Source organism: Acomys minous (assembly GCF_964271855.1).
Source record: "Acomys minous genome assembly, chromosome: 14".
Classification (NCBI taxonomy): domain Eukaryota; kingdom Metazoa; phylum Chordata; class Mammalia; order Rodentia; family Muridae; genus Acomys; species Acomys minous.
In genome coordinates this window covers 14,167,539-14,193,110 of record NC_140496.1, presented here as the reverse complement: position 1 = coordinate 14,193,110, position 25,572 = coordinate 14,167,539, and the positions used below count along the sequence as shown (strand labels likewise).

At 42.7% G+C, this 25,572-nt stretch overlaps 1 protein-coding gene across 1 annotated transcript in view; it reads left to right on the top strand.

Moving 5' to 3' along the window:
- VAT1L (vesicle amine transport 1 like) overlaps positions 1 to 25,572 on the top strand; it is a 166,206-nt gene that overhangs the window by 27,096 nt on the left and 113,538 nt on the right. Inside the window, exon 3 of the mRNA XM_084757885.1 lies at positions 5,674 to 5,889. Within this exon, the coding sequence (XP_084614011.1) occupies positions 5,674 to 5,889 (216 nt within the window). The remainder of the gene's footprint in view (positions 1 to 5,673; positions 5,890 to 25,572) is intronic.

Sequence of the window (25,572 nt, the reverse complement as noted above, 5' to 3'; positions counted from 1 at the left end):
AGCACTGGGGCTGGCCAGGTGGTTATTGGATAAAGGCGCTTGCCACCCAGCCTGATGATTTGAACTCAATCACTACAACACACATGGTTGAAGGAGAAAACTGCAAGTCCTCTTTCACCAGAGGTCTGTGGTGTGCATTCCTACACACACACACACACACACACACACACACACACACACACACACAGTAATAAAAATCCAATGAAGCACTGCAGCAACATCAGCTATATACAATTAGAAGTTTAGAATTTTAAACTCACAAATCTAATTCAAGGGCTCCCACTCATAACTGAGATCACCACAGGGAGGCCGGGGACTTACATCTGGGAACACACCATAGTAGCTAGCTTTGTAGAGATGACGTCATCTTTTCTATAACCACAGTGGACATCTCCCCACCAATGTGCACGCATGCACATACACACACACACACACACACACACACACACACACACACACGCATGCATGCACACTCACACACACATACATACACGCACACACACTGTAGAGATTGTTACTGTTCCCTCAGGTTCAGTACGTACAGTAATTCTTAGTGAGGCCAAAAGGTAGAAAGCAGATCCCATATTCACATCACCAAACCCATTTTACACTTCCTAGAATCCCACAGCTTTTATCCAGATTCCCTGCAGTGTTACAAACACACATGCAAGTGACAGTGAACCCTGTAAAATCCAACGCCAAAGTTCTCTGCAACTTGACCTGCAGCCTGCAGCTCACCGTTACCCCACCTGGAGCTCCACTCTACCTGAAAATACCGAATGTTCCAAATTCATGTTGACCAATGGCTGGAAATCTCATCCTACTTAGTGATGTTTCTGTCAAAGAGTTCCAAATAACGTAGGAGAAGAAAAACCCAGAAAAGGATTAAAATGAGCTTTTGCTTTTTAACTACAACTTTATATTCTCCGTCCCTGTTAGACTTTTTCACCAAGGCACAAATCTCTTCCTGGAAGTGCTTTGTATATATGGATCTCTGTTCTTTACTCCTCAACATAACCCCAAAGGAAAATCTTACTCTGCTAGCCCTGAGATTTGAATAAATATCAGTAAACAGAAATATTATTGGTCTTGGTTTAGAGGGATAACTTACAATATTCAATTAAATGCATTTGACCTTTAAATATGGCTTTTCTTCTAGTTATCCTTGGTTTGAGAGTAACACCAAGCCTTCCTATCAACCCCTCTCTTCTGCCAGTGATTTTCAGCTGCATGTATTTTTTTAAAAGTCCCCTATGTGCCTCCATACAGACCATGATATTGGAGAAAGCCAACGCTAATATACTCCCTGAGATTTTGACTTAAAATCATTAATCGTGTTGGAAATGGAATTCCATGCAGCAACCTGCTCCATGGCTCTCTTGGTTTGCTCAATAGCAAAGGATTGAAAAGTCGTTGCCAGAGGCCATCAGTAAAGAGCTGATTTGGGCTCTTGGTCTCAGAGATGATTTTATTTTTTCCTACTAGAATCAACTAATTGGGTACATATGCATATATATTTCACATATAGGCAAGCATATATGTGTATGCCAATCCCGTTGCCTAGCTGTGTTTGTTGTTTTGAGAATGAAATAAATGAATGATGGTATCCTGAAGTCAAATGAGAGACGTGAGAGTGGACATACACTTCCACTGTGAAGCACATGGAAAGGCTCAATTCACTTCATTCGGTGTGGATGCTAAAGGTCATTGGCTACTCTGCCATACTGAGTATGTGTCTCAGTTTTCACAAGTCTGTGAAGAAGGAGGAGGAGAAGGAGAAAGAGGAGGAAGAGAAGGAGATGAAGGAGAAGAAAAAAAGAAGAGGAAGAGGAAGAGGAGGAGATGAGGAAGGAGGAGGAGAAGGAGAAGTAGAAGAAGAAGAAGAAGAAGAAGAAGAAGAAGAAGAAGAAGAAGAAGAAGAAGAAGAAGAAGAAGAAGAAGAAGAAGAAGAAGAAGAAGAAGAAGCAGCTCTGGGTTTTCTTCATAATCAGGTCCAAAGGCTTGGGTCGAAGACAACACTTAGCAGAGTCATTGCCAGTGGGATGGCTTCCATTTCTCTCTCACTTTCTTCATTGGGCAGCCATTCCCTCTGCTTCATGTAGTGGAGCAGGTCTGTGTTTATCAGTGTATCACTGATCTGTGAATCCATGAATTTCAGAACCAGTTTATTCATAGTAAAACAGTTGTATGTGTTCCGCTTTTTTTGGTTTCTATGCGCGGTGATAAGTGTACTGGCTCCACATCACTTCATGGACACAGTATCTGTTTCAGAGATGATTAAAGTGACTTAAAGAATCACATTCAACATGGCACCATAGATTCCCCTACTGTGCACTTACACAATATGTTTGCTTCATAGCGCTTTCCTCAAGCCCAAGTACCTGAAGTTGCCACTCTAGCTCCATGACCTTTGACACAGGATTTGATACTTCTTTGGCTTTCTTTAAATGAAGATAAATATTTATGGCCATTCATTGGTATACCAGGGCTACGATGGAGCCCATCTTAAAGGAGTTGTTACTATTGTTGGATAAGGGTAGGAAGCAAACACTAAGCTACAGGGAAAATACAACTGGAGAATCAATTATAAGAAAAAAATGTGTAAAAACTAAACCATTTCTTTAGGAAAGCCATTCATTCTTGGGAGTTGATGTTGACCATAGCAAATTTATCATATTTGAAAACTGTAATAGAAGGAGCTAATACTTCAAATCCCTGAATATTTTAATTTATCTAGAAAACCTTAATATAAGGAACTAATGCTTCAAATCCCTGAACGTTTTCATTTATCTAGAAAACTGTAATATAAGGAGCTAATACTTCAAACCCCTGAACGTTTCAATTTATCTAGAAAACCTTAATATAAGGAGCTAACACTTCAAATCCCTGAACGTTTTCATTTATCTAGCACTTGGTGACTCATGCAAACTATTAGGGTTTCTTTTGCTCTTTTCATTTATCTTAAATGATGACATGATATTTAAAACACAAAACACCTTGTCATTTAAAAAAGATTGTACTCCACCCCGCCCCTTTTTTGCCCATAGTGTTTGGATAAGTCAACTGTTGATAGGAGTTCAGTGTCTATCCATGCCATCATGAGGTTCACCAAAGCTTATATGAGTCAAACCACATAAAGCCTTTAGCACACCACCTCCATGCACATCCAGTAAACACTACCACTTGCCCCGCCCAGTGCCATTCTCCTGTTCCACTCTAAGCCTGATTTCTCTCACTAAGTTCCTGGCCGTGTGTTTATGCGAGCCACTCCTCTACCACACTTTGTGTCTACTAGGATCAATAATCCTGGCATCTGGTTGGACACAAACACAATGAACTGGACTGGCAGGAAGCCTATATATGCACGGGGGAAAAAAAATAAGTGAATGAGAAGGTTCTGAACTCCTAGCCCCGTCCTCAGTGCTCAGGGAAATTTTAGGAAAACATTAACCAGCCGGGTTCATCTGATTCCCTCATCACCAAAATAGAGTAGTTAAATGACAACCGAGTCAGAAGGTGACTTGGCACCGACGGTCCATGATGTGTCACTCAAAAAAGGGTGATGACAGAGCCTGGATTCCATGGCCCTTGGAAGGTTTTAATACATTGGTCACAAAGGAACAAAGATGTCTTGAACTTGGGAGGTAGACGTGAATATGCACCTTTGGGGATGCTAGGTTTTGTTTCATGGGAAGGATATTTCAATATCTACCAGATTCTAATTTCAGAACCCCCCCAAATTATAAAATGTATTTATGTTTAAATTTGAAGTCTGAAATATATCCATGAAAGCAGAAAACTTCCTCTATCCTGTATTCAGTGAGTCCAGTGGTACTTACAGCCTTGAGAGAGAAGAAAAAAGAAGGCAGCTCTGAACCAGAGCCACAGATAACTCTGAGCAAGGACTTCTGACTATCTAGAGCATAGAGGAGATAGAGAGATGAGAACTTGTTTGTGTCTTATCCATTTAAATCTCTGAGAGAAAAAAAGAGAGATGTAAGTATCAGATACTCCTCTGTGCCCAGCCATCAGACCACTGCTGTGACTAATTGCTCCCTTAGAGCAAGCAGGCCAGGCTCTGCCTTGTTCCAATTGCTGCTAAGGTCCATCAGGGCTTGGTGACCAGATCTCTCTCCTGAATTGAGTTATCTCAGCTCCTGCAGGGATGCCTTGATGCTGGGAACAGACATGCGCAGAACATAGATGTGGTCCCCACTTGTGCCACCTAATTGAGCGTCTCTTAACCCAGTTCTGATAGGTACCAGAGTAGACAAGTGGGTCTTTATAGACACTGTGACATCCATACATTGTGGAATCTCTTGGAACACATCAACCCCTCCACACAGGAAAACATGATCTTTACTCTTTTGGGCCCATGTCTGAAACATCACCACACTAATGCCATCCGCTTAAGAGTTTATTTTCTACTAAAACATTCCTTCCAGATAAAGTTGCTGCCTGAGCCCTGCCACTCAAGGTATTTGCCACCTGTAATTTTTCAGAGAATATGAATGATTTAAGAGTATGAATTATAATTTATTTGTCATAATATCACCTGTTTGTGGAATTTAAGACTGAGAAGTGGTTTAGATAAACAACCATGGCAGGAGAGCACTGTGATGTCACATATCCAGGTCAGAGACATGACGCACCCTCAGTTTCAGTATGTGCATCGTGTGGCTAATTCCCTAGAGAGCTGCCATGGAGATGAAATAACTGATATACTATGAAGATTAGAGCTCAGCATATAATTGCTTTTCGTTCATTAAATGGGCTATAATCCCATTTAATGTTATAATCAAATGTGCAAATATAACAACCCCTCACGAAGAGGAATTTATTTCCAGCCACAGGGTAAGTCCAAGGGCGCTTGGATGTTAGGGCTAAAAGACACCACACCGGAAGGGCACAGGGTTCAGACAGATGGCAGTTTGGGATGGAGAGAGGGAGTATTACGTCACCCTCCTAACTTTATCAGGTGTGCTAACACTGCTCAAGTCTCTGCTACCACCTAAACAGCCTCCAGAACTCTACTGACAGAATTCAAGGGGGCAGCCCAGTTAGCAGAATGCTTGTCTAGCACAACAAGGCCCTGAGTTCAAGGCTTCAGCACAGTATAAAGCCAGCCATGCTGGTACATGCCTAAAATCCCATTTCTCAGAAGGTGGAGACATGAGGATCAGAAGTTCAAGGTCATCCTCAGCTGCATAGCAAGTGTTAAGCTGTCCTAGAATACATGAGATTGTTTAAGAAGGAGGAGGAGGAAAAGATAAGGGAATAGGAGGAGGAGGAGGAGGAGGAGAAGGAAGAGGAAGAGGAGGAGAGGATAATTATTTCAGTGACAGAATGAATTTTCCCAAACTTGTGGCAGTGGAAAAGAGATAACAGGGAATATGGTTAAGTAGGAAATCCAGAGCTCTCAATGGCTCATTAAATAACCATATTATTTATAGCAGTTTACTGAAATTGTATAGAAAAGTGTTTGTTTCATCAAAGAACAAATATGAAAACGATGAGGATTTCTATAGAGCTCACGGTGTATGAATTACTAGAAACAGTCTATGTGTGTTATTTAAGAGAAGCACCGAGCATGTTATGTACCATGCACAGCTTCCAGTGAGTCTGGTCCTTGTCCTCAGAACCCCACTTTACCTTGTATTTCTTTACTCCCAGATTGGAGACCGTGTCATGGCATTTGTCAACTACAATGCTTGGGCAGAGGTGGTCTGCACACCAGTGGAGTTTGTCTACAAGATCCCAGATGACATGAGCTTCTCTGAGGCTGCTGCTTTCCCCATGAACTTTGTCACAGCCTACACGATGCTTTTTGAGATTGCCAACCTCCGGGAAGGAATGTCTGTGCTGGTGCACTCAGCTGGTGGTGGTGTGGTAAGTTTGCTGCTTGCAATCCTATTTCTTCAAGGTCATGATGGGGCAAATGGAGTTGAAATTGACAATGTGATTCTTATGAGAGTCCTGGTCATTAGTAGGAATAATTTGCAACAGTGGTGGCACTCATATGAATAGCAAAAGCCTATATAGATTACTGCAGTGGGTGTGTCTGGGCTTAGGGTGGTCTCAGCTCAGGCACGGTTTTTGTAGAGAAACTCTTGGCATCATAATGTTCTGTGTGGATCTCTATGAGATACCTATGCAAGCCACATCCTACTGGTACTTTATAAAATGCCAAGATAGTGGATAGTGTCTTTTTCAATTAATTGCAGTATTTGACATTATTCTTATGGTAACATTCTAATTTAATTGTGCTCCGGTATATTTTCTTAAATGGGAAAAATGAGACAGAACTTAACCTGTCACCCTGAGAATTGCACATGAACCTTAGTTCACCCAGGAGAGTGATCACACGTGGGCATATTCTGTGTGTAATGTTCCAGGTATATCCTTGCCAAGTGGAACAATAAAGGAAGTTAAATTTTCTGCTCTATTGTTCAGGTACGGTTGTTTTTTCTTCTATGATTTTGGCGTGCTTTGGTATTTATGTCCAATGCATAGAATATGTCCTTCACATGGACAAGTGCTAGGCTTGGCATGTTCTCCTGAGGTCTGCTGGAACTTCCATCATTCTGAGAGCATGTGGTATGACTTACAAACTCAACCAATAATCGTTAGGCACATGCCATGCTTCTGTCCCCATGGATGCTCAGATTAAAAAGAGAAGGCATAATCTAACAGAAGTTGAGAGGTTTCCAAAGTTGTGCTTCAGAGATGAGATCTTATGATTGAGTCTATCTCAGATAATTTCACTGGAGGCTTTATTAATACTGATTTTTTTAAAAACTTGGCTTTTTACAATTATTCCCTGCTCCACCCCACTCGAGTCCCAAGCTCTTTACTGTTATGAACAAATGCTCACATATCCAAAATGACGTTTGTGAACCTTGCCTCCCAAATTTATCCCTGATTAGCTAAATACAGTTGCCTACAGCCTGGACTGGATGGAAGAGAAGTAGGCATCACTAAGGTTTATGAGCTTGGTGTCTCAGAAGGAGCACGAGGAAGGAGAAGAGAGGAGCAGGTCGCCATGAGTTAGAAGCCTGAACTAGAAACATGTAGCCAGGAAGAACTTGCTCTGAGGATTGGTGTGACAGAGAGAGGCAGTTCAAATAGAAGACATTTGCAAGTATTTGTGGGAGTTTGGGCTTGGGAATAGACAACATAGCTTGGGGGTTAAACTCTGCCCAGCCCCAGTGCATTTAAAGTCATTAAAAAAAATCTAATAGGTTTCTGTGTCTTTTATTTATATAATAGCAGGTTAAGGATTAACTAATGTATTAATAATCATATGAATTAATATTAAACATTTATAATATTTCTGTAGCTGGCTGGCCAGCAAGCCCCAGGGATCTCCTGTCTCTACCTCCCCTGCACTGGGGTTATAGATGCCACCACATCTTCCTTTTTAACACTGGTGCTGAAGATGCAGACCAGGCCCTTGTGCTTGTGTGGCAAGCATCTTACCAAAGTCATTTTCCCCATCCCATGAGTGCCCATTTCTTCATTTCTTTTTCTGGAACAAAACAAAACAAAACAAAACAAAACAAAACCAAGCTCACACCCAAAAGCAAGGGAGTAGGAATCTCAGAATGTCCTAAGAAGAGATCTCTAATCTTATTCACAAATTTGCAGATGTCTTTTGACCATGAGTAAAGAAATAATAAAAACTACATGTCCTCGAGAAAAGAGATGACTTCTATTCCAGCTGCTAAGAGCAAGCAAGCCATTTAGAGAGCTGGCATTTAAGGTCCTAGTGGGTCATTCATACAAAGTGTGAGGGATGTTTTTCCCATGTTGCCAGCAGAAGCACCCATCTGTATGGTGATGTTGGTTTTGGTCTTGCTATGTGTTACATTAATAGTTCATCACACTCACTTGTCAATTTGATTGGCTTTTGGATCAACGAAAACGCCAGCTCTTGGCCATTACTGGGACTTTCTTGGTCAGATTATTTTAACTAGGAAGGTCACGCTCAATGTGGGCAGCATCTTCCAAGGGCCACCCAGATAATAAGACATGGATGACAGAAACCTTGCTCCTTGCCTGCCTGCCGCCATTCTAATAGGCAAGTCCATCTATCCTATTGATGCAATGCTCTTTCAGTGATGGTAGAACCAGTTTCTTCTAGCTTGCAATGTAGGATAAAGACCAGTAGCTCAACAGGAAACTTAAAGGCCTTCAGCATCAGATTGGGGCCAAGGTGCCCAGTCTCATGGACCAAGCAAAGAGTCAGCAGAATTCCTCTGTGGTCTCTGCTTCAATTCCTATCTCCAGGGTCCTGCCCTGAGTTCCTGCCCCCAATGTCCTTCAGTGACAAACTGTCACCTGGAACTGTTATCTAAATGAACTTCTTCCCACCATGTGCTTCTGGTTAAAATGTTTTTATCAATAGCAACAGAAAGCAAACTAGAACAGTCTGTTCGCTATAGCGGTACTGATTTTTTCGTCTTCCTTTTTGTGCTGAGAACAAACAGAAAAAAATTTCCATTTGTTCAAGAGTACATTTTGCACATTAAAAAAAAAAGATATTCTTGGGAGCTCACAATAATTTTTACACTGCCTTATTCTGGGATTGCAGATATGAGCAACAATAAAATGAGAAAGAGGTGAAGGAATTAGAGAAAGGGGACAATAAGAGGAGAAAAATAGGTTAATGCGCATGATGCAGGCTGGGGTGCATAAAAGCTTTGTTTGAGATGGACAACAATTTTCTCCGTTGGTCTCATAATAGCTGGTGAAAGTAAGGGGGAATGACCATTCATTGCAAACAAGCTATGTTTATTTTATGGAAACAAGCCATTAGAGAGAAAAAATGCTGGCTTGGAGACTAGGGAGCTGATTTCCTGTGGCTTCTCATAAGGAACGTATGTAGGAAAGCCATGAGAATCCTCTCTGGAGCTGCTTCAGCTACGACGATATCGCCAGGGAGTCTCTGTGTGCTGTGCTCCCCAGGCTGTCTAATAGCACTGAAGCAACATGGGAGCAACAGCATGGGAGACAACATGCTGTGACCTCTTGGTGGTCTGGCTTCATCTTTGGACAGATTTAAAGGTGTGGTTGGGCTTCCTATCTCTCCAGGGGGAGGCCCCCTTAAAGAACACTTCTCCCAAACCAATGAAAGAATTCAGGGTCACCACTGAAGCGAAGAGTGTGGACCAAGGCATACTTCTTACATATACAGACAGCCATTCAAGCTGGGCAGGGGTGACACTGTCTTGCAGAAACGAAGATTGACCTGGTGAAGGCCTGGACCACTTCTACCCTACACATCGGGGAGATGAGTGAGTCCTCCAACTTAGAACCAGATTCCTCCTGAGACAGTGGCTGGTGACTATACGGAGGGTCAGAAAGCTCCCTAAGGCCAATTTCATCTGCTTTGTCTGTGACACTCTTAGAGAGGAAAAGAGGTACTCCCCACCATGGTCACAGCCACCCTGTGTACAGTTGCTATGATAGACAGGATAATGGCTCCTGAAGATAACAGAGTACCTGACCCCTTTGAGTGTGTTTCCTTATATACCAGGGGGGATTTTATAGACTTGATTAGGGTACAAAGCCTTGAGATGGAGAAATTATCTCAGATTGTGGCTGGTGCCAATTTACTACCAAGAGTTTTTGAAGCTAGAAGAGTCAAGGAGGCTTAGAAATGCTACCATTTGGCTTTACGGACAGAGTAAGGCTATGAGCCAAAGAAAGCAGGTGCGTGGGCTGGAGAGATGGCTCAGAGGTTAAGAGCAGTGCCTGCTCTTCAAAAAGACCTGAGTTCAATTCCCGACAACCACATGGTGGCTCACAACCATCTATAATGAGATCTGGTGCCCTCTTCTGGTATGCAGGTGTACATGCAGGCAGAACACTATATACATAATAATAAATAAATCTTAAAGAAAAGAAAGAAAGAAAGGAAGGAAGGAAGGAAGGAAGGAAGGAAGGAAGGAAGGAAGAAGGTGCCCTCTAGATGTGAGAGAGATACAGCATCTCGAGCCCGTAGGCAAAAACAACTCTCCCAACATTTTGGTTTCCACTGACTGAAATCCATTTCAGGTGTGAGATTCCCAAAGGCATAACATAAGAAGGGCATGCTTTGTGAGCTCCCGAGTTTGTAGTAATGTGTCACAGAGGCCACTGTTTCCTGGACTGCCCCTCACAATGGACATCTCACTGTGGCTTAGCAGAAGCACAGCAAGCAATAGAAGAGTTATAATTTGTACCCCACTCTCGATGGTTCTAAACCTACTCTTTCTCCACTCAGCAACCCAGAATGCTGGGAGAACATAGGCTGTTCATTTTCAGGCTTCCACTTACTCAGATCTGGGAGAATGGCTCGGTCTGCAAAGTGCTTGCCATGCAAGCATGGGGACCTGAGCTTGATCTCCAGAATCTACAAAAAATTCTAAAGCCAAAGAAGCAGGGACGGGCACATGCTGGGGCAGCCAGTCTACATTGCTTAGCAAATTCCAAGCCAGTGAGAGACTCTGTGTCAAAAAGAAACCAAAAACAAATAAAACAAAAACAAACAAACCATCAAAAAACAAAGTCGAGAACTCCTAGATGCATGTGCACGCGCGCGCACATACACACACACATACACATACACACGCACACACACATACACACACACACACACACACACACACACACCACCACCACCACCACCACCACCATTTAGTCAAATTTCAGAAATAAGTATAGACATTTAAAAAGCTCTAAGACCGTTGGCCGGGTGTACATGTTCTAGCTTGATATTGATGTGATGGTAAAAATTAAACCTCATTAGGATAAAACTGCCTAAATTGAGTTTCTGTAAAATGTATAGTCTTAAGAGTGCCAAAATTTCTGTCAGCTTTGCAGTAAAGGTTGGGGTGGAAAATTTGCAGATAGCTCATAAAAAATACCAACCTGAGCTGTGATTTTATGGAACTATTATTGGGCGCTGGGAAATAATTCAGAGCAGAGCAGGATGTGTGGTCACTGGAGTCGCCCAAATGTATCCATTGCTCTATCAAAGCCTTGGATACATCAATTTCCTCTGACTATAGAATGACCAGATGGCCTGAGATGGTAATGCCCCTAATCAAATCTTGAGAAACTGGTTAGAAAATTGGTCCATGAGACCTAGAATTGAAAGTAACAAAATAAGCAATGGTGTGGGACTCATGTCAGGAACTGTATGGGCTTCGTTCCAATCCCACTCAGCATGGCTTGCTGATGAAGCACCTGAGTTTGGGCATTGTGACACAGGGTGTGTGCCAGTTCTGGGTGTGGTATGACTGCTGCTGGGAAGCCATTTGCATCTTCTGTGGCAACCAATGCTCTCTACTTTGGGAATTATTGTTTTTCTATTTTCCTCATAACTGAGTACTAAGTGTCCTGATCCCCATTTGACATATACAGGGGCTAATATATAGGAGTATGAGAGCAGTGTGGCTGTGAGACTCACAATGCACTCCCAGCCTCTTACCCCTGTAGTATTTCATATTCTCGATGCTCCACCACCTGCCCCTACCATCAGAGAGACAAGGAGGTGAGAAAGGTTGTCCTCACAGAGCCCCTCAGTCAAGGACTCCAAGAAGATGGTGCCAGATCAACGTCTCCCTCCCCCACACTCCTTTCAGCCACGCTGACCCACTCACTCTTTTCAGAGCACAACAAGCACTCGAAACATCTGTGCTTTCTCACATCCTCTTTCTTCTTTCCAGAATGATCTTGCCTAATTCAAATGTCACCTCTGAGAAGTCACACAACAGTCTATGTCTAGGTAAACACTTCTGTGGAAGCTACAGAAGAAGTCCTGCAGCTTTTCCTTTGCATGTGGGTTCACCTGAACTGTCTGTCATGGTCTGAGTTATTATCCAGTAGGAAACAGAGATAGTTACGTGGTAAAAAAAAAAAATCCTGAATTCAACATTCAGCTCAGGGTTCTAATGCCTAGATGATAGTGAACACCTTAATATCTACCTCAGGACATCACATGGGAAGTGAGAAAAACGACATTAGCATTATGCTAGACATAAAGCCCATTAATTTTCTACAAAAAGAAAGGGGTAGAGAGAGGAGAAAAGAGAGAAAAGCAGGGATGGCAAAGGCATGGTTTAGGAAAGGAATGAAGGGGAGGACAGAGACAGGAAAAGAAAGGCTAACCTTTATATTCATAGTACCAGGAACAATCTTGAACCCAAAGCAGGGCTGAATAACATTATTTCTGGCAAATGTTTGATGCAGGCAACATCAAACATGGCTTTACTTTTGTTCATATATCTACTTTTCAAGATATGCAATGAATTGACACCTTTCCTCTACACAAACCCATAAGAGCTTAATCACAAAGCATTGTATAAGCTCAAATCAAAGGGAATAATGCAGAATATCTGACTGGTTCTCTTCAACACTGACAAAGTAATGAAAAAATTTTTTAAAGCAAAGAGCATCTGGGAAACTATTACACATGAAGACAGGATATATATATATTGGCACTAGACATAGCTCAGAAGAGTTATGAAATGGAGAAATTACCTTTAACAGATTGTCCCATGGACAAGGCTATGGAGAAATTTTCTTTATCAATGACTGACTGACTGACTGATTGATTGATTGATTGATTGATCGATCGATTGATTACCACAGGGTAGTCCCACTCCTGGGGGAAGTGATACTGGATGATATAAAAAACCAGGCTGAGAAAGCCTGTAAGTGCCATGGCCTCTGCTTCAGTTCCTGTCTCCAGGTTCCTGCTAGAGTTCCTGGCCTGATTTCACCTAAAAGAGGCAAGGTGGGGTGGAGAATGTAAGTTAAGTCGCTTTGGTTAGTGTTTTGTCAAAGCAACAGAAAAACCAACAGGTGGAAGTGTAACAATATGGGAGCTTGGGATGGAGAATGTGGCCTAAAGGGAAGACTTGTAAAATGCAAAGCAACTCTGTAGTTTGGTTAAAAGGAGGCTTATTTCCTAGTTTGGGTGACTGCACTCCATAGTGCAAGGCATCGTCATTAAGGACAGCAAGGCAATGTCTATATTGGAAGCCTCAATACTCTCTTTCCGACCTCTTTGTAAAACTAAAATTGCTCCAGATAAAGAGCAGGAGGAAAAGTAGACAATTTGAGCAAAGGGCTTCTTGGATAAGATAAATGGATTCTCAGATTCTTTCTGCTTCTCCAGCCCTGCCGCAACAGCCTCTAGCTTTCCCCAGGCAAAATAATTCTTTAGAGGAAACAGAATGTAGCTAGGTCTTCATCAATCCTAGCGTTAGTTGTGATTCAGAAGGATGAAGCATCTCCAAGTCTTCCCTGGGAGTGGATGAGGTTTTGTGCATGACCTCCTAGGTGAGAAATTGTGAGGAAGAGAAGGAGGAGGAGGAGGAAGAGACATAGAGAAAGTAATGAGAGAGATGAGAGAGAGACAGAGAGACAGAGACAGAGAGACAGAGGCAGAGATAGACAGAGAGAGAGAAGCAGGCTGAGAAAAGCTGAGCTTTTCATGCGTTTGGAAAGGAAAGCACAGTTTAACTTTCAGCTAACTGGATATAGCTCGATGTCTTCCCTCCATTTAGCATCATTCAACCCCTTGAAAAGGAGCAAGTATAAAGGGAAAGGGCAAGTCTCTACTGGGGCACCCTAAGTCTCCACTATAGCATCTCACAGGCCCAAGCCCTGGTGACACCCTCTAAGTGATGGACTCACGATTCTTTAGCATGAGACCTTAAGAACATGGAGGAAGAGCCTCAGTGTGTTGAACAGTCTAGGGGTGTAGAATAATTCCTTTGTTTCTTTTCTTGCTGCTAATCTGATTCTAAAAAAAAAAAAAGTCTAGACAAAAGCAACATAAAGAAGAGAGAGAGAGAGAGAGAGAGAGAGAGAGAGAGAGAGAGAGGTGTTTTGACCTAGTTTTCAAGGGTACTGTCCATCATGGTGCAGAAGTCATGGCAGCAGGAGACGGAAGCAGCCAGCCACTTCACATCCACAATCAGGAAACAGAAGGTCGAGTTCATGCTGTTGTTGCCTCCCTTTCTCCATTTACTTCCGGGACCCTAACTGGGGAATAGTACCACCCACAGGGAACAAGTCTTCCCACCTCAAAGCAATCAAAATAATTCCCCATAGTCATGGCCTGGAGGCCTGTCTCTCAGGGGACTCTAGGTTCTGTCAAGTTGGCTGTTGACCCTAACCATCACATGAAAACAAACCTTCTCGGTGAGAGTCAGTTTTGATATAGGACTTGTTTCGATGCTGGATAGTTGGGCTTTCTCAATATTTCAGCCCACTGTGGTGGAGAGAGCATGGTAGAGCAAAGATCACGCCACAGCAGCCATTAATTCTCTCTGTGGAGATTTCTGTTTTAGAAGAGTACTTTGTTGAAAACAAAACCATGACTGGTCATGAAAGGCAGTAACACCGACCCAGCTACTCAAGCCGACAACTTAAGCGCTATGGTTAGCTCTTCTCTGACACGCTATCCCTTCCCAACCTGTGGCCCACACATTTATTCACTCACACATTCAGCACCTAGATTGTGAGAACCCACTTAATTTAAGACATTGGATTACGCAATGGACGTTGAACAATGAATAAGACAGATTCTCCTCTTCTAATGAGAAGCCCCATAAATCAAAAATGAACACATAAATCTATGATTGCATAGATAGCTTTGCTGTGGGTTTGGAAAGAGATGCACACTAACATGAGTGTTTATAATAGAGAACTGGTCTGGGATAGAGCTGGGTGTGGAATCAGGAAGGCACTTCCTCATGGGAATGCCATCATGGGCATGCCATCATGAGCATACCATTTGCCCTCTACTCGAGGATGATGGGTGAAATTGGTTCTTGGTGGGAACAGAAAACTTTTGTGAGATTTGCATTTAGGATGAGTTGAGTACAAGGGTAAGAAGCCTTACTGGAAATGGAAGAGGGTTGGGCTTTTTATGAGAAGTGGAGGGTATACCTTTGGTTGAAGGATTCCAGACAACAGGATATATTTCCTATGTCCAGCACCCTCTCTTCATCTGTCCTAGCTTGGTTTCTGTGGCAATAAATATGACCAAAAGCAATTTGGCGAGGAAAAAATTCTTTTCATCTCACAGGTTATAGGCCAGAGTAGGAGCTCTAGAAAGGCAGGGACTCCAATAGGGTAGGAACTCAAAGCAGAAACCATGGAGGGTGCTGCTTACCAGTTTGTTGCTCATGGCTCATGGTCGGCCAGCTTCCTTATACAAGCCAGGACCTCCTGCCCAGGCCTGGTACCATCCATGTCAACTGAGATAATGGCTTAAAGACATGGCTAAAGGCCTGTGTAATTTAAGCAATTTTTCAACCGGGGTTCTGTCTTACAATTCCAGGCTGTGTCAAGTTGCCGCTAAAGCTAACCAGGAGTCCATCCTTCTGCTATTACATTGTGGCTCCAATATCACTCATCAGCCTTCCTCTTGCAGCTCCTTAACTATTTCCTGCTCACAAGGTCCTCTCTTTACTATTTTTTTTTATTTCTCTCCTTGTGCTGTATGACGTATGTGTGTGCTGTGTGTTTGTGTTCGCTTGTGTGCCATGATAAGCCTGTGGATGACAGAGGACATCCTTGGGAGTCAGTCTTCTTCTTCCACCTTGTTTGAGACAGCATTCTTTGGCTGTTCATCTCTGCTTATACCATAAGCTTCTGGGGATCCATCTGTCCCTGTCCCTGTCCCTGCCTCCTGTCTCACCATAGACGTGCTGGGATGACAGACGCATTCTATCGTACTTTCCATATTTGGCTGTTAAGTGAAGTCTGGGGACTCAAATTCAGGTTACCATATTTGCACGACATGGACTTTAACCACTTAGTCATGCGTCCAGCCTCACCTCGCTTTGTTCTTTTAGCTCCTTGCTTGTGGTTGGAATGGTTCTACAGCCCACCAACCTGCCCTTATATCCCTTTGCTGGAATCAACAGTGGAGATAGTGGGAGGTAACGGGGTTCATTCCCAGGTTAAGCTCAGTGTCCTTCCTTTCTTGGAGTATGCTGCCCACACTGTCAGGGTCCTTCAAAGCTCCTATCTGGCCACTTTACCTCAGTGGGACAGAAGGACTTTCAGCATCCAAAAAGGGCATGTGAAAGAAGGCTGGCTGACCACCCAGCTCTGTGTTCTCCTCTGTGTGAGAACCCACACAGCCAGGGGTTGCTTTTTAAGCTGACCTGACTATGCCCCAACCTTGAATCTAGCTCAGCTGATTGCTGGGACAGCCTCTCTAGTACACACCACGTCCCACCACAGCTCTCCCATCATTATCTCCTATTGTCCTTCTCCCCGTTTTCTCAAAAGTGTTGAGTTCAACCCAAGAGACATTCCAAACCTGGTACTGTTCCATCAACCTGGAACCCTGAAAAGTTTCACTTTCTCCCCTGGCCCTGTCCACCCTCTGCCCCCAACCCAGATGACCTTCATGTAATGAAGGGGAAGAAGAGAGACTGCTACCATCTAAACCACGCAGATGTCCTAGGATCTCCTGTTCTTGAGATGTGTCTGGTGCTTCTGACTCCTGGTCTACATCTTCCTTCTCTTGGAGTGCTCCCAATGTTGATGACTTCTGACGTGAGCACCGTAGTTACAAAGTCTGTGTCCAAAGCCCAGTGCCTTGAGCAGCTGTTTTACATCTCAGTTTCCTCACTTATATAACAGAAACCAAAACAATGCACGGTTACTCAGAATCTCTCTATTAGTGCAAAACAAGCTGACAATTCAGGCATAGAGTATTAGCCACGATTACAAGAGGATCAGCTTACCTCAACCCACCTCTCAACCCAGAAAATTCATATCTCACTGTTTTTGTGCATATTCTCTGCTTCATAAAGACAGTCAATATTTGTATAACAAAAATCACATTACTTGAAAAAAGATTCTAGATGAAGGGTCTCCTAAGAAGCCCTGACACAGAATTAATTCCAGAGGGAAAAATAATATCCCCAGAGTTCTTGTAAATTTTAATCTATTATGCTGGGGGTGCTCTTGTTCATGCCAGCCAGTGTTTTTCTAGAACATTTTGACTTGCATCTGGTATGTAATGGTATGGTGACTGAGATCCACTTTCATGGCTTCTGTGCCTGTCCTTCCCATCACCCCTCCACCATGCCACAGCCCAGTTTTCCTGTGTCCTTAGTCTTCTACTTCAGGGGTCAAAATAGCAGCTACATACAGAGAGTCATAGAGTTGGAAGAAGGCAAAGCCATCACCACGTTCTGTAAGTCGCCAGCTATGCGCTAGATGCTTTGAGACATTGGTTTCCTACTAAGTTCTCTCTGTTGGATCTGATGTAACATCAAGGAAAAGGGGTTGTGGTCTCTCAGTTTAAAATCCCTCTGTTTAGCTCTGTTTTCCCTTCCCAACCACCCCATCTGTAAAGTGGGAGTGAGATTACTGATGGTGAGGCTAGATCAGCACTTGTCCTGCCATCAGCACTAGCAAAAGTTTAGCTATTATAATCTCCCAGACTAAGAGTTTCTATGTTGTTTCCAAAGCCATAGAGTTCAGGGAGCCAAACTGATCCCAAGTATCCCAGGCTGGGGAATCCACAGACCAGTACCCTTGACACTGCTTTGCTCCAACAGCAGCAGCTTCAGAAACACCTACATCGCTCTTCTTTTTTTTTTTTCCTGCCTATCTCACTTTGTGCCATAGAAGAAGGGAAAGTTTTCGGTGGCGAGACACTCGGTCCCTAAGGGCCTTCAGATGATAGGAAGCAGAACTGCTAAAACTTTAAAGAGAACAAAGTGGCTCTGCCATGTCCTTCATGAATAATTGACACCACCAGGATTAACTGCATCTTCACATAAGCAGAAAGGGCCAGGACTGTGTTTAACTCCTCCTTTAACTGCCAACCATGGGAGACAAGTACTTGCTTTCTAAATGTCCAACATACTCCTGAGACATGTGGTAGAAAGGGGTTCCCTACTCCCTGTCCTCAGAAACATTTGATGACACCACCTCGAATGGATTCCTTATGCCACAAACATCCTTTATTTTATATAGATATTAAACATATTAGATTTATAGATATTAAGCATGTTAGATAGAGAGATCTAAACAAATTGCTGGCATAGGGAAGAATATTTATATATTCTTCTAAGCTCTGTCTATGTTGGCAAAGCCTCACTTGAGCTCTATTCAAGTTGCTTTTAACTCCTGCACATAAATCATGATTAGCTTGAAGAACTATCTTTATCATAAATATTGTAAAGGTTGAGTTCGGCCTCGGAGGCAGGATCCATTTGCTCAATATTAGCTGAATAAATGTATCAGCTCTTGAGAGTATATTGAGTGGCGTAATTTCCATTCATGGGCTGTGAGACAGAAACTATTACAGTTCCATTTTAATAGAGGAAACTGAGGCATAGAAAATGTCTTGGTTATTGGAGATTACATTGTGTTATTAATAAGAACTGGTATGTGACCTCTCTAGGTAGAGATTTAAGGCTTTAAGATGTTCAGCCGTGCAGATGAGTGGGCTGTGCTGGCAGCAGCCTCATTTCTACTTAGAGTGAGATGAGACGGATTCTCCTCCTTGCGTTTTGTTTTGGGCACTCTTCTTCTAAGTTGAGGATGATCTGGACCTGTTCAGGAGCTGGAAACCCTTCAGGAGGAGGGAATATGCAGTAGATGACATCTCAAGGAGTCTGGCAAGTGCAGTGCTGGTGCTTCCCTTGGCTGTAACCTTCCCTCTGAAATTAAACACCTGATTGCCACATCCACAAAGGCAAGGCCAGTGCCGTTCCTTCGTTCCTGCTTCTTCCCAGCCAGCCCACATCAAGCACATTAATGTGGCGTGATGAATATTTGGAGAAAGTATGAAGAAATCATAAGGGGGAAAGACTGAACAAAAAGGTCAAAAGTTCAACAAAATCTTTTGTAGTAGAAAGAGTCCAGATTCTGAAGGCAAATTTGGAGTGCATCCTAGCTTTTCTAGTTTCCCAGTGAGACACCAGGGGCATAGTGATTTCTCTGGACCTTGTGTTTTTATCTGTAAGAATGTGGCAATAATGTCTGCCTCATGACTCTCATATGGAGCTTTATAAAGAGGACTTTGTATTTGGACTGTCTTGCTCTCCAGTACATAGAGAGTGCACATGCTAGCTGCCATTATTAATAAGATTACTATCAACACAGTATCATCATCATCCAAATAGGATTATTCAGTGTTGCTTTGGCACCCACAGCCAGCAGTAAGTGAGTAGTAAACTGCACACTCTAAGGGTTGCTAGCTCACGACATCTGGAACATGGGCAGATAAGGCAAATCTTGCCTCCTTCCATTTATCTTTCTTTAAAGTGTCTGTTTAGGGTACTCAAGTGTGTCTTTGTTTCCTCACATGTTCTCGCTTGTGCCTTTCCAAACATCAATTTCCTTGAACATAGAAGAGATCAATAAACTTTAAGGAAAAGTTAGCTTCAGAGTTCTGGCCCCTTGAACACTTGCCAGGATCTTCAGCTAAATGGACTAGTCTTTTCTGGCTTTATATGACCCTGGGGACCAATGAGCTTCCCCAGTGACACACCTGAAAGGCTACACTTGCTTTTCAGAATATTATTGCCTTATTAAGAAAAAGAATTGTCTCAGCTAGGAATAAATGAGGTATGTAGCAATGACAACCTTTTCACATTTGAGGCACACAGTCGAAGTTCCAGCTGACACTCTTCAGCCGTTGGCCCCAGTCTTAGACACCATATTTCCCAGCATTATCCTGGCCACTTTCTTCTCAACCTACTCCAGGGAAAATTCAAGTTGCCCTTTCCAAACATATATTCCTTGCTCAAGATATATGTGTCCCTAAATTTTACACCAGAACAGGGAAATAAAAGTAGTGGCCCGCCTTTCCATTGCATAGTGTGCGGAGTTCTCCCTACCCTTTGCTCATATATAACTCCCTAACTGTTCCCCAAACAGTTCGTCCTGTTTTTTCCCATTGTGCCCTCTTGTTTTTTTTTCCCCACTCTTTTTCTGTTCCTTTCTCTTTCTTCTCATTTCTATTTCTGCCTCATACCCTTTTTTTCTCCGTATCTTTTTTCTTTTCCTCTCTCCTTTCTTCCTTCCTTCACTTTTCCTTTCCTACCTCCTTTCTCCCCCTTCTCACTCCATCTTCCTCTCTTTTCTTCCCCTTTCTCCTCCTCTCCTTCTCAACACCTGTGAAGCATAAGCAATAGAAATTATTGTATTGGCCCTTTGGATATTTTACATGAAGCAGTCCTTCTGGGAACTAATAGGTGTGACACGGGTTTTTTTTTCAATTATTGTTCATCACTGGTAGTAATGACAGGAACTGGAGGAGGAGTAAAGATGCTGAGACTGAGAACCATAGGCCATCAACTCATACTCTAGGACACCATGCATGTCGCCTTATGAACCAAACTTAGAACTGGTGTCTAGTATGGAGAGGATACAAAGGAAGAAAGGAATGAAAAGGACAGAAATAGAATATTGCAAAAATGGCCACAAACATAGGGGCTGGAGATGCTGCAGGAACTTAATTAATATGACAGACAGGAGGATAATAGAGAGTAATGACAAAATGGGCTGGCACTTGAGTTCATAGAAGCCATGTTGAGAGTGGTACTCTTACCCTAAAACCCATATGGAATCCTTAGAAGGTGTTTGAATAGATATTTAATGCATGGTTGATGATCTCATTAGAATTTGTATAAGGGAGGGTGGGGGTAAATATGTTGGATCTGGCTAGTGTGGTTTTGAAATGGATGTATTCCAAGTTCTCCCACAGCAACGAGAGAAAAGACTGTTTGTAGCCGGTATTTGGTTCTTTCTGGGTTCTTCTTTCTTCCACCCTTCTCCACCTCTTTCCACCCACCCTTGTCAACTCCCTAAGACTATGTATGAAAGAAAAAAGGATAGAGGGGAAAAGGAGTAGCGTTATCATTAGACTACTTCCTGCTGATTAGGGGAGTCGACTTCCTTGGGGCAAGACAGGATATCTAATTTCTTCTGGCTGTTGCTTCTTTGTGCATGACTAGTTAACAAACTACCACCAACAGTAACCAACAACAAACAAACAACAACCCACCCCGCCTCTCAGGGCCCTAGCATTTATATACTCTCTGAAAAGTCCCCAGAATTCCAAACATTACATAATCACATGAACGATCTGCAGTTGGCAAAATCACACCTCTGCTAGAGCATGAGGCAAATCATAGTCAGCTGCTGTGGGCAACCTGAAAGAGCCCCCATATCCCACACATGAGATTAAAATGAAAATATAGTCTTATAGTATTTATGTGTTTTTTCAAAGAAACCAAAATGCCAAAATTATCACTACAACTATGTTCACAAATTTAGGCATCTAGAGTTATATCTTTTTGTTGCCGTCATTGCGTTACTCCTTAGAAGTCTTTTTTTTATCCTTGGAGCACAGATTTATTCTACAACATGAGTTCTATCCACTGTGTCTTCTGTAAGGCGAGGTAGACCAAATGCTACTTTTATAAGGTGAAGTAGATCAGATGCTGCACCTGTAAACTAAGGTAGACCATATGCTGCTTTTGTGAGGAGAAGTAAACCTGATACTGATTCTGTATGGTGGAGGGAGACAAGATTTTGCTTCTCTGTTCTGAGTTGCTTATTCTGTAAGGTAAGACAGTCAAGATGTTGTTTCTGTAAGGTATGGCAGATGAGATACTTCTTCCCTGAGGTAGACTGATACTTAATAAAAAGTGAGGTAGACCAGATAATTTCTATATTCTTGGTTTTCTTTAATGAGCTGTGTGTTCTTTAGGAAGAAATCATTAACATCTATGTGAAAACTGTATTATCTAGTAATCTCTTTGCCACCACCCCTTTTACACCTACTATGACCCGATTTTCTACATTTTTAGCATTAGGAAGCCAATTAGCAATCGACATTAAGCATTCAATCCCTAGAGACTTTTTGAACCAGAACACTGGTTTTATGGATTACTTAGGTATCCATTATTTTTCCATGTATAATAGAGTCGCTATTTTCTTCACTCAAAATATTGTGAGATTTTAATGAGCCATTTGAGCAAAACATTTGAAGAATGCTGCCTAGCACATTGTACATAAACATAAATTGCCTAATAAAACTGCAGTGAGTACATTGATATAAAACCCAGGTACATTCTTCGGGGTCAAGGTACTCATGGCCTCTAGTTGTCAGGAGAGTTGGCTGTTGCTCATTGCAGCCTTCCATGGGACTATCTTGAAAGAAATGGAGCTATATTTTGAAAGATTTCTGCCCTTTGTTATCAAGGGCAGCCTATGTCTAATGACACTAGTCCTCTTTCCTCAGTAGGAACAATTTTGAAGGGCTAGCTAGCACACAGCTCCTCTGGCTGCTGGCTAGATCATCTCTCAAGCATACCACGGATTAGCGGCTCCCTCAGCCCTGTTCTGTTTTTTTTTTTTTCCTCACCCCTTCACACATATTTCTCCAGTCTCCCATCACAACTCTTTCCCAGGGACATGGATTACTAAAATTATGGTGATACTCTATTAGGCACCATATGTGTACCCATACAAACTCCCTGATCTACTGATACCTCTTAACTATGAACCTCATTTAGTTTTTACTACATGTCCCATGGATTGAATAAACGGGTAGAACAAGAAGCTGATGTGCTCTAAGCCATCTGGGCCTCCATCAATGTATTAAATTGACAGCTCTATGAACCTTTTGGCCAACTTTCTGATAGAGAGGGCACCCCTGTACAATTGCCAGGTTCCAGCATTCATGAGTGAGAACAGGAGGTGGGAATTTATTCCTCCACTGCCCAAAGACTCCCAGCAGCGGGTGTCAAGATCTGCCCTGTGAAATGAGCCAACAAGGGTGAATACAAACGGGCACTCCTGCTGATGCAGGCATTCGGTATGAGTCTCTCGCAACACTCCTGAGAAACACATTACTGGTGCATACAGGGCCATTTGATTTGATAATTAAGTTTTACATTCACACAGTGTAAGGTTTGAAGTTGGAGTTATTGTAAACCCAATTTGACTTGACAGCGGGGAAAAAAAGTAAAACAAGCATGCATATACAATATCTGCCTCTTTAAATCCATGCTGCAAAGTCTAACAAGACCACTCTCAATACTACAGTCAAAAATGGCTGAGAGAATACTGTGTGCCAGGCCCTTTGCTGCCTACTTAATATGTATTACCTGGGTTTTCTCATTTTACAAATGAGTAAGCTGATATTTAGAGAACTTAAGGGAGGCTATAAATCAGCAAATAGCAGAGCCAGAAATTGAACCTTCATCTGCTGAGTATAGAGCCCTAACCACTGTCTCCTGTTACCACATGAGTAAATACATTCATTACTAAATGGCTTAGTTTTATAACTGTGATTGGTGTTCTCTTCTTCCAGGGAAAACTAAACACAAGCTCTAAGATGGAGAATACAGATATGAGTGGGCCACTGTGGTGCACAACTGTAATCCACCAGGCAGTCACCCTGACCCTGACTCTTTTTTTTAATTTATTCATATTACATCTTGATTGTTAGCCCTTCCCCTGTTTCCTCCCATTCTTCCCTCCCTCCCACTTCCCCCCTTCTCCCCTCCCCTATGTCTGTGATTGAGGGAGACCTCCTCCCCCTATATATGCTCTTAGATTATCGAGTCTCTTCTTGGTAACTTGCTATCCTTCCTCTGATGACCCTGACTCTTAAATACCCTGTTTTGGAGAGCCGGGGCAGATGTTAAAACAGGAGAGGAAAGCAGAGTTTCTTGTATGATTGAGAGAGCCTGGGAACTAATTTTCTGGATATGACCCACCTGGGTTCAGCCTAGGTTTGAAAAAAATGGTGGCTAACAGGGAGGCCCTCCTCATGCAAGGACAGGCCTGGATTTCCCTTTATTTCAATTGCATGGTGGCACTAAGCCCAGATCCAGCAAGGGAAGCTAGCTAGGCCCTTCAAAATCAGGCTAGTTTCTGTTTTCCAAGGATAACATAAAATGCCATCTGGCTGAATGGACCTAAGAGTTCCTTGAAATACATTTACACAGATGGATACTTGCAATGGAACAGGTTCCATGCAACGCCTTGTAGAGATAAAGGTTGGAAGACACAGGCCTTGCATTGAGAGGGATTCCAAGTTTGTGGAGGGCACCGATGAATGAACAAACATGTGGACAAGAGAGTGAGGCTCCAGGGAGGGAGAGAAGTCATGGAAGTCTTCAGAGGAAAATGGTTAATCGCTTGCAGTGAGGAGGGATAATGTGTCAGACATTCTTAAGGGTAAGTAGGAGTTTTCATGTAACCAGCATGGGCACAGAAACCGGGGACCACATGATCCTTTGAGATTGCTGTTAACACTGGATATGGCCAAGGGTGAAAGGCAGGTGCCGACAGATAAGAGAGGTGACTGATGACACATCATGAGAGTCCTGCCACCTGCCCCCATTCCCTATAATGTAGGTCTCTCCATATACCACCAATTAAGTTTTATTGCAAGATCTTTTATGTTAACCTGATAGATATGTGGGTGTCAAAATAATATCAAATAGAGACTTTTCGGACACTGCCAGGTGGGTTAGTTACTATTCTCACTCTTGTGACCAAGTACCTGACAAGAAGCAACTTAAAGGAGGAAGGGCTTGTTTTGGCTCATGGTTTGAGGATAGAGATTGTTGTCATGGAGAAGACATAGGCACAAGTATCCTCATGGTGTAGAAGTAGCTTGCTCACACCTCACTGAATAAAGATGGAGGTCATGAGTACTCCCTCCCCCAGTGACACAGCTTCTCCTACAAAGGTCTACCCACTGAAGTTTCTACAACTTCCCAAATAGCATCACCAGCTGAGGACCAAGTGCTCAAACATGAGTCTGTGGGGCACATTTCACAAACATAACCCTAGGTAAATTGTTATATTATATATTTTTTTTTCCTTGCCCAATTTTAACATGAGCATTGCTGGCTACTATGGGCTTTTTCATTCTTTATTTTATTTATGTTCCCAACAACTTCAAAAGATATAGACTATGATAACTGGCATGTTTCAATTTTTTAAAAAATATCTGAGCATGACTAAAGTGAAACCACATAAATAGACATACATAGGTAGCCAAGATGGAGGTAGAAGCCACACTTGGGTAGGTCTTCTTCAAAGCCTCTATTTTTAAACCTGAAATGTAGGTCAGAAAAGAAGGAAGGAGACAGAAGGTCCAGTTTAGCCATCTGCTCATAGCCTCTGACACTCGCCTATTTCTGGAGCGTGGAGGAGAACTTACTACGAGCTGCCTTTTCTAATAGCACATGGGTTTGTGTTGGCCCCTGAGAAGTCATCTGGGGAGTGGGAGAGCAGGAGTGAAGCACATCTGGCTATGCAAGGTGGAAGGTATGCACTAAGGCACCCCTGATGTGAAGGTAGGTATAGCATACCCCCCCACCAACTCCAGAGCCCCAACAGATGGCCAATCTATCTGTTATTAGATTGAGCAAATACAAATTTCATCTGGTAAGCTTTATTTCCCAGGGTTCTGTGAGTTTTCCCGTAGAAAATTCTAAGCCTTCCAGGGAATGGAGTGTGTTTACACTCTCAAGGCAGTAAGCCTGGATTTGAAGTGATTAGGAG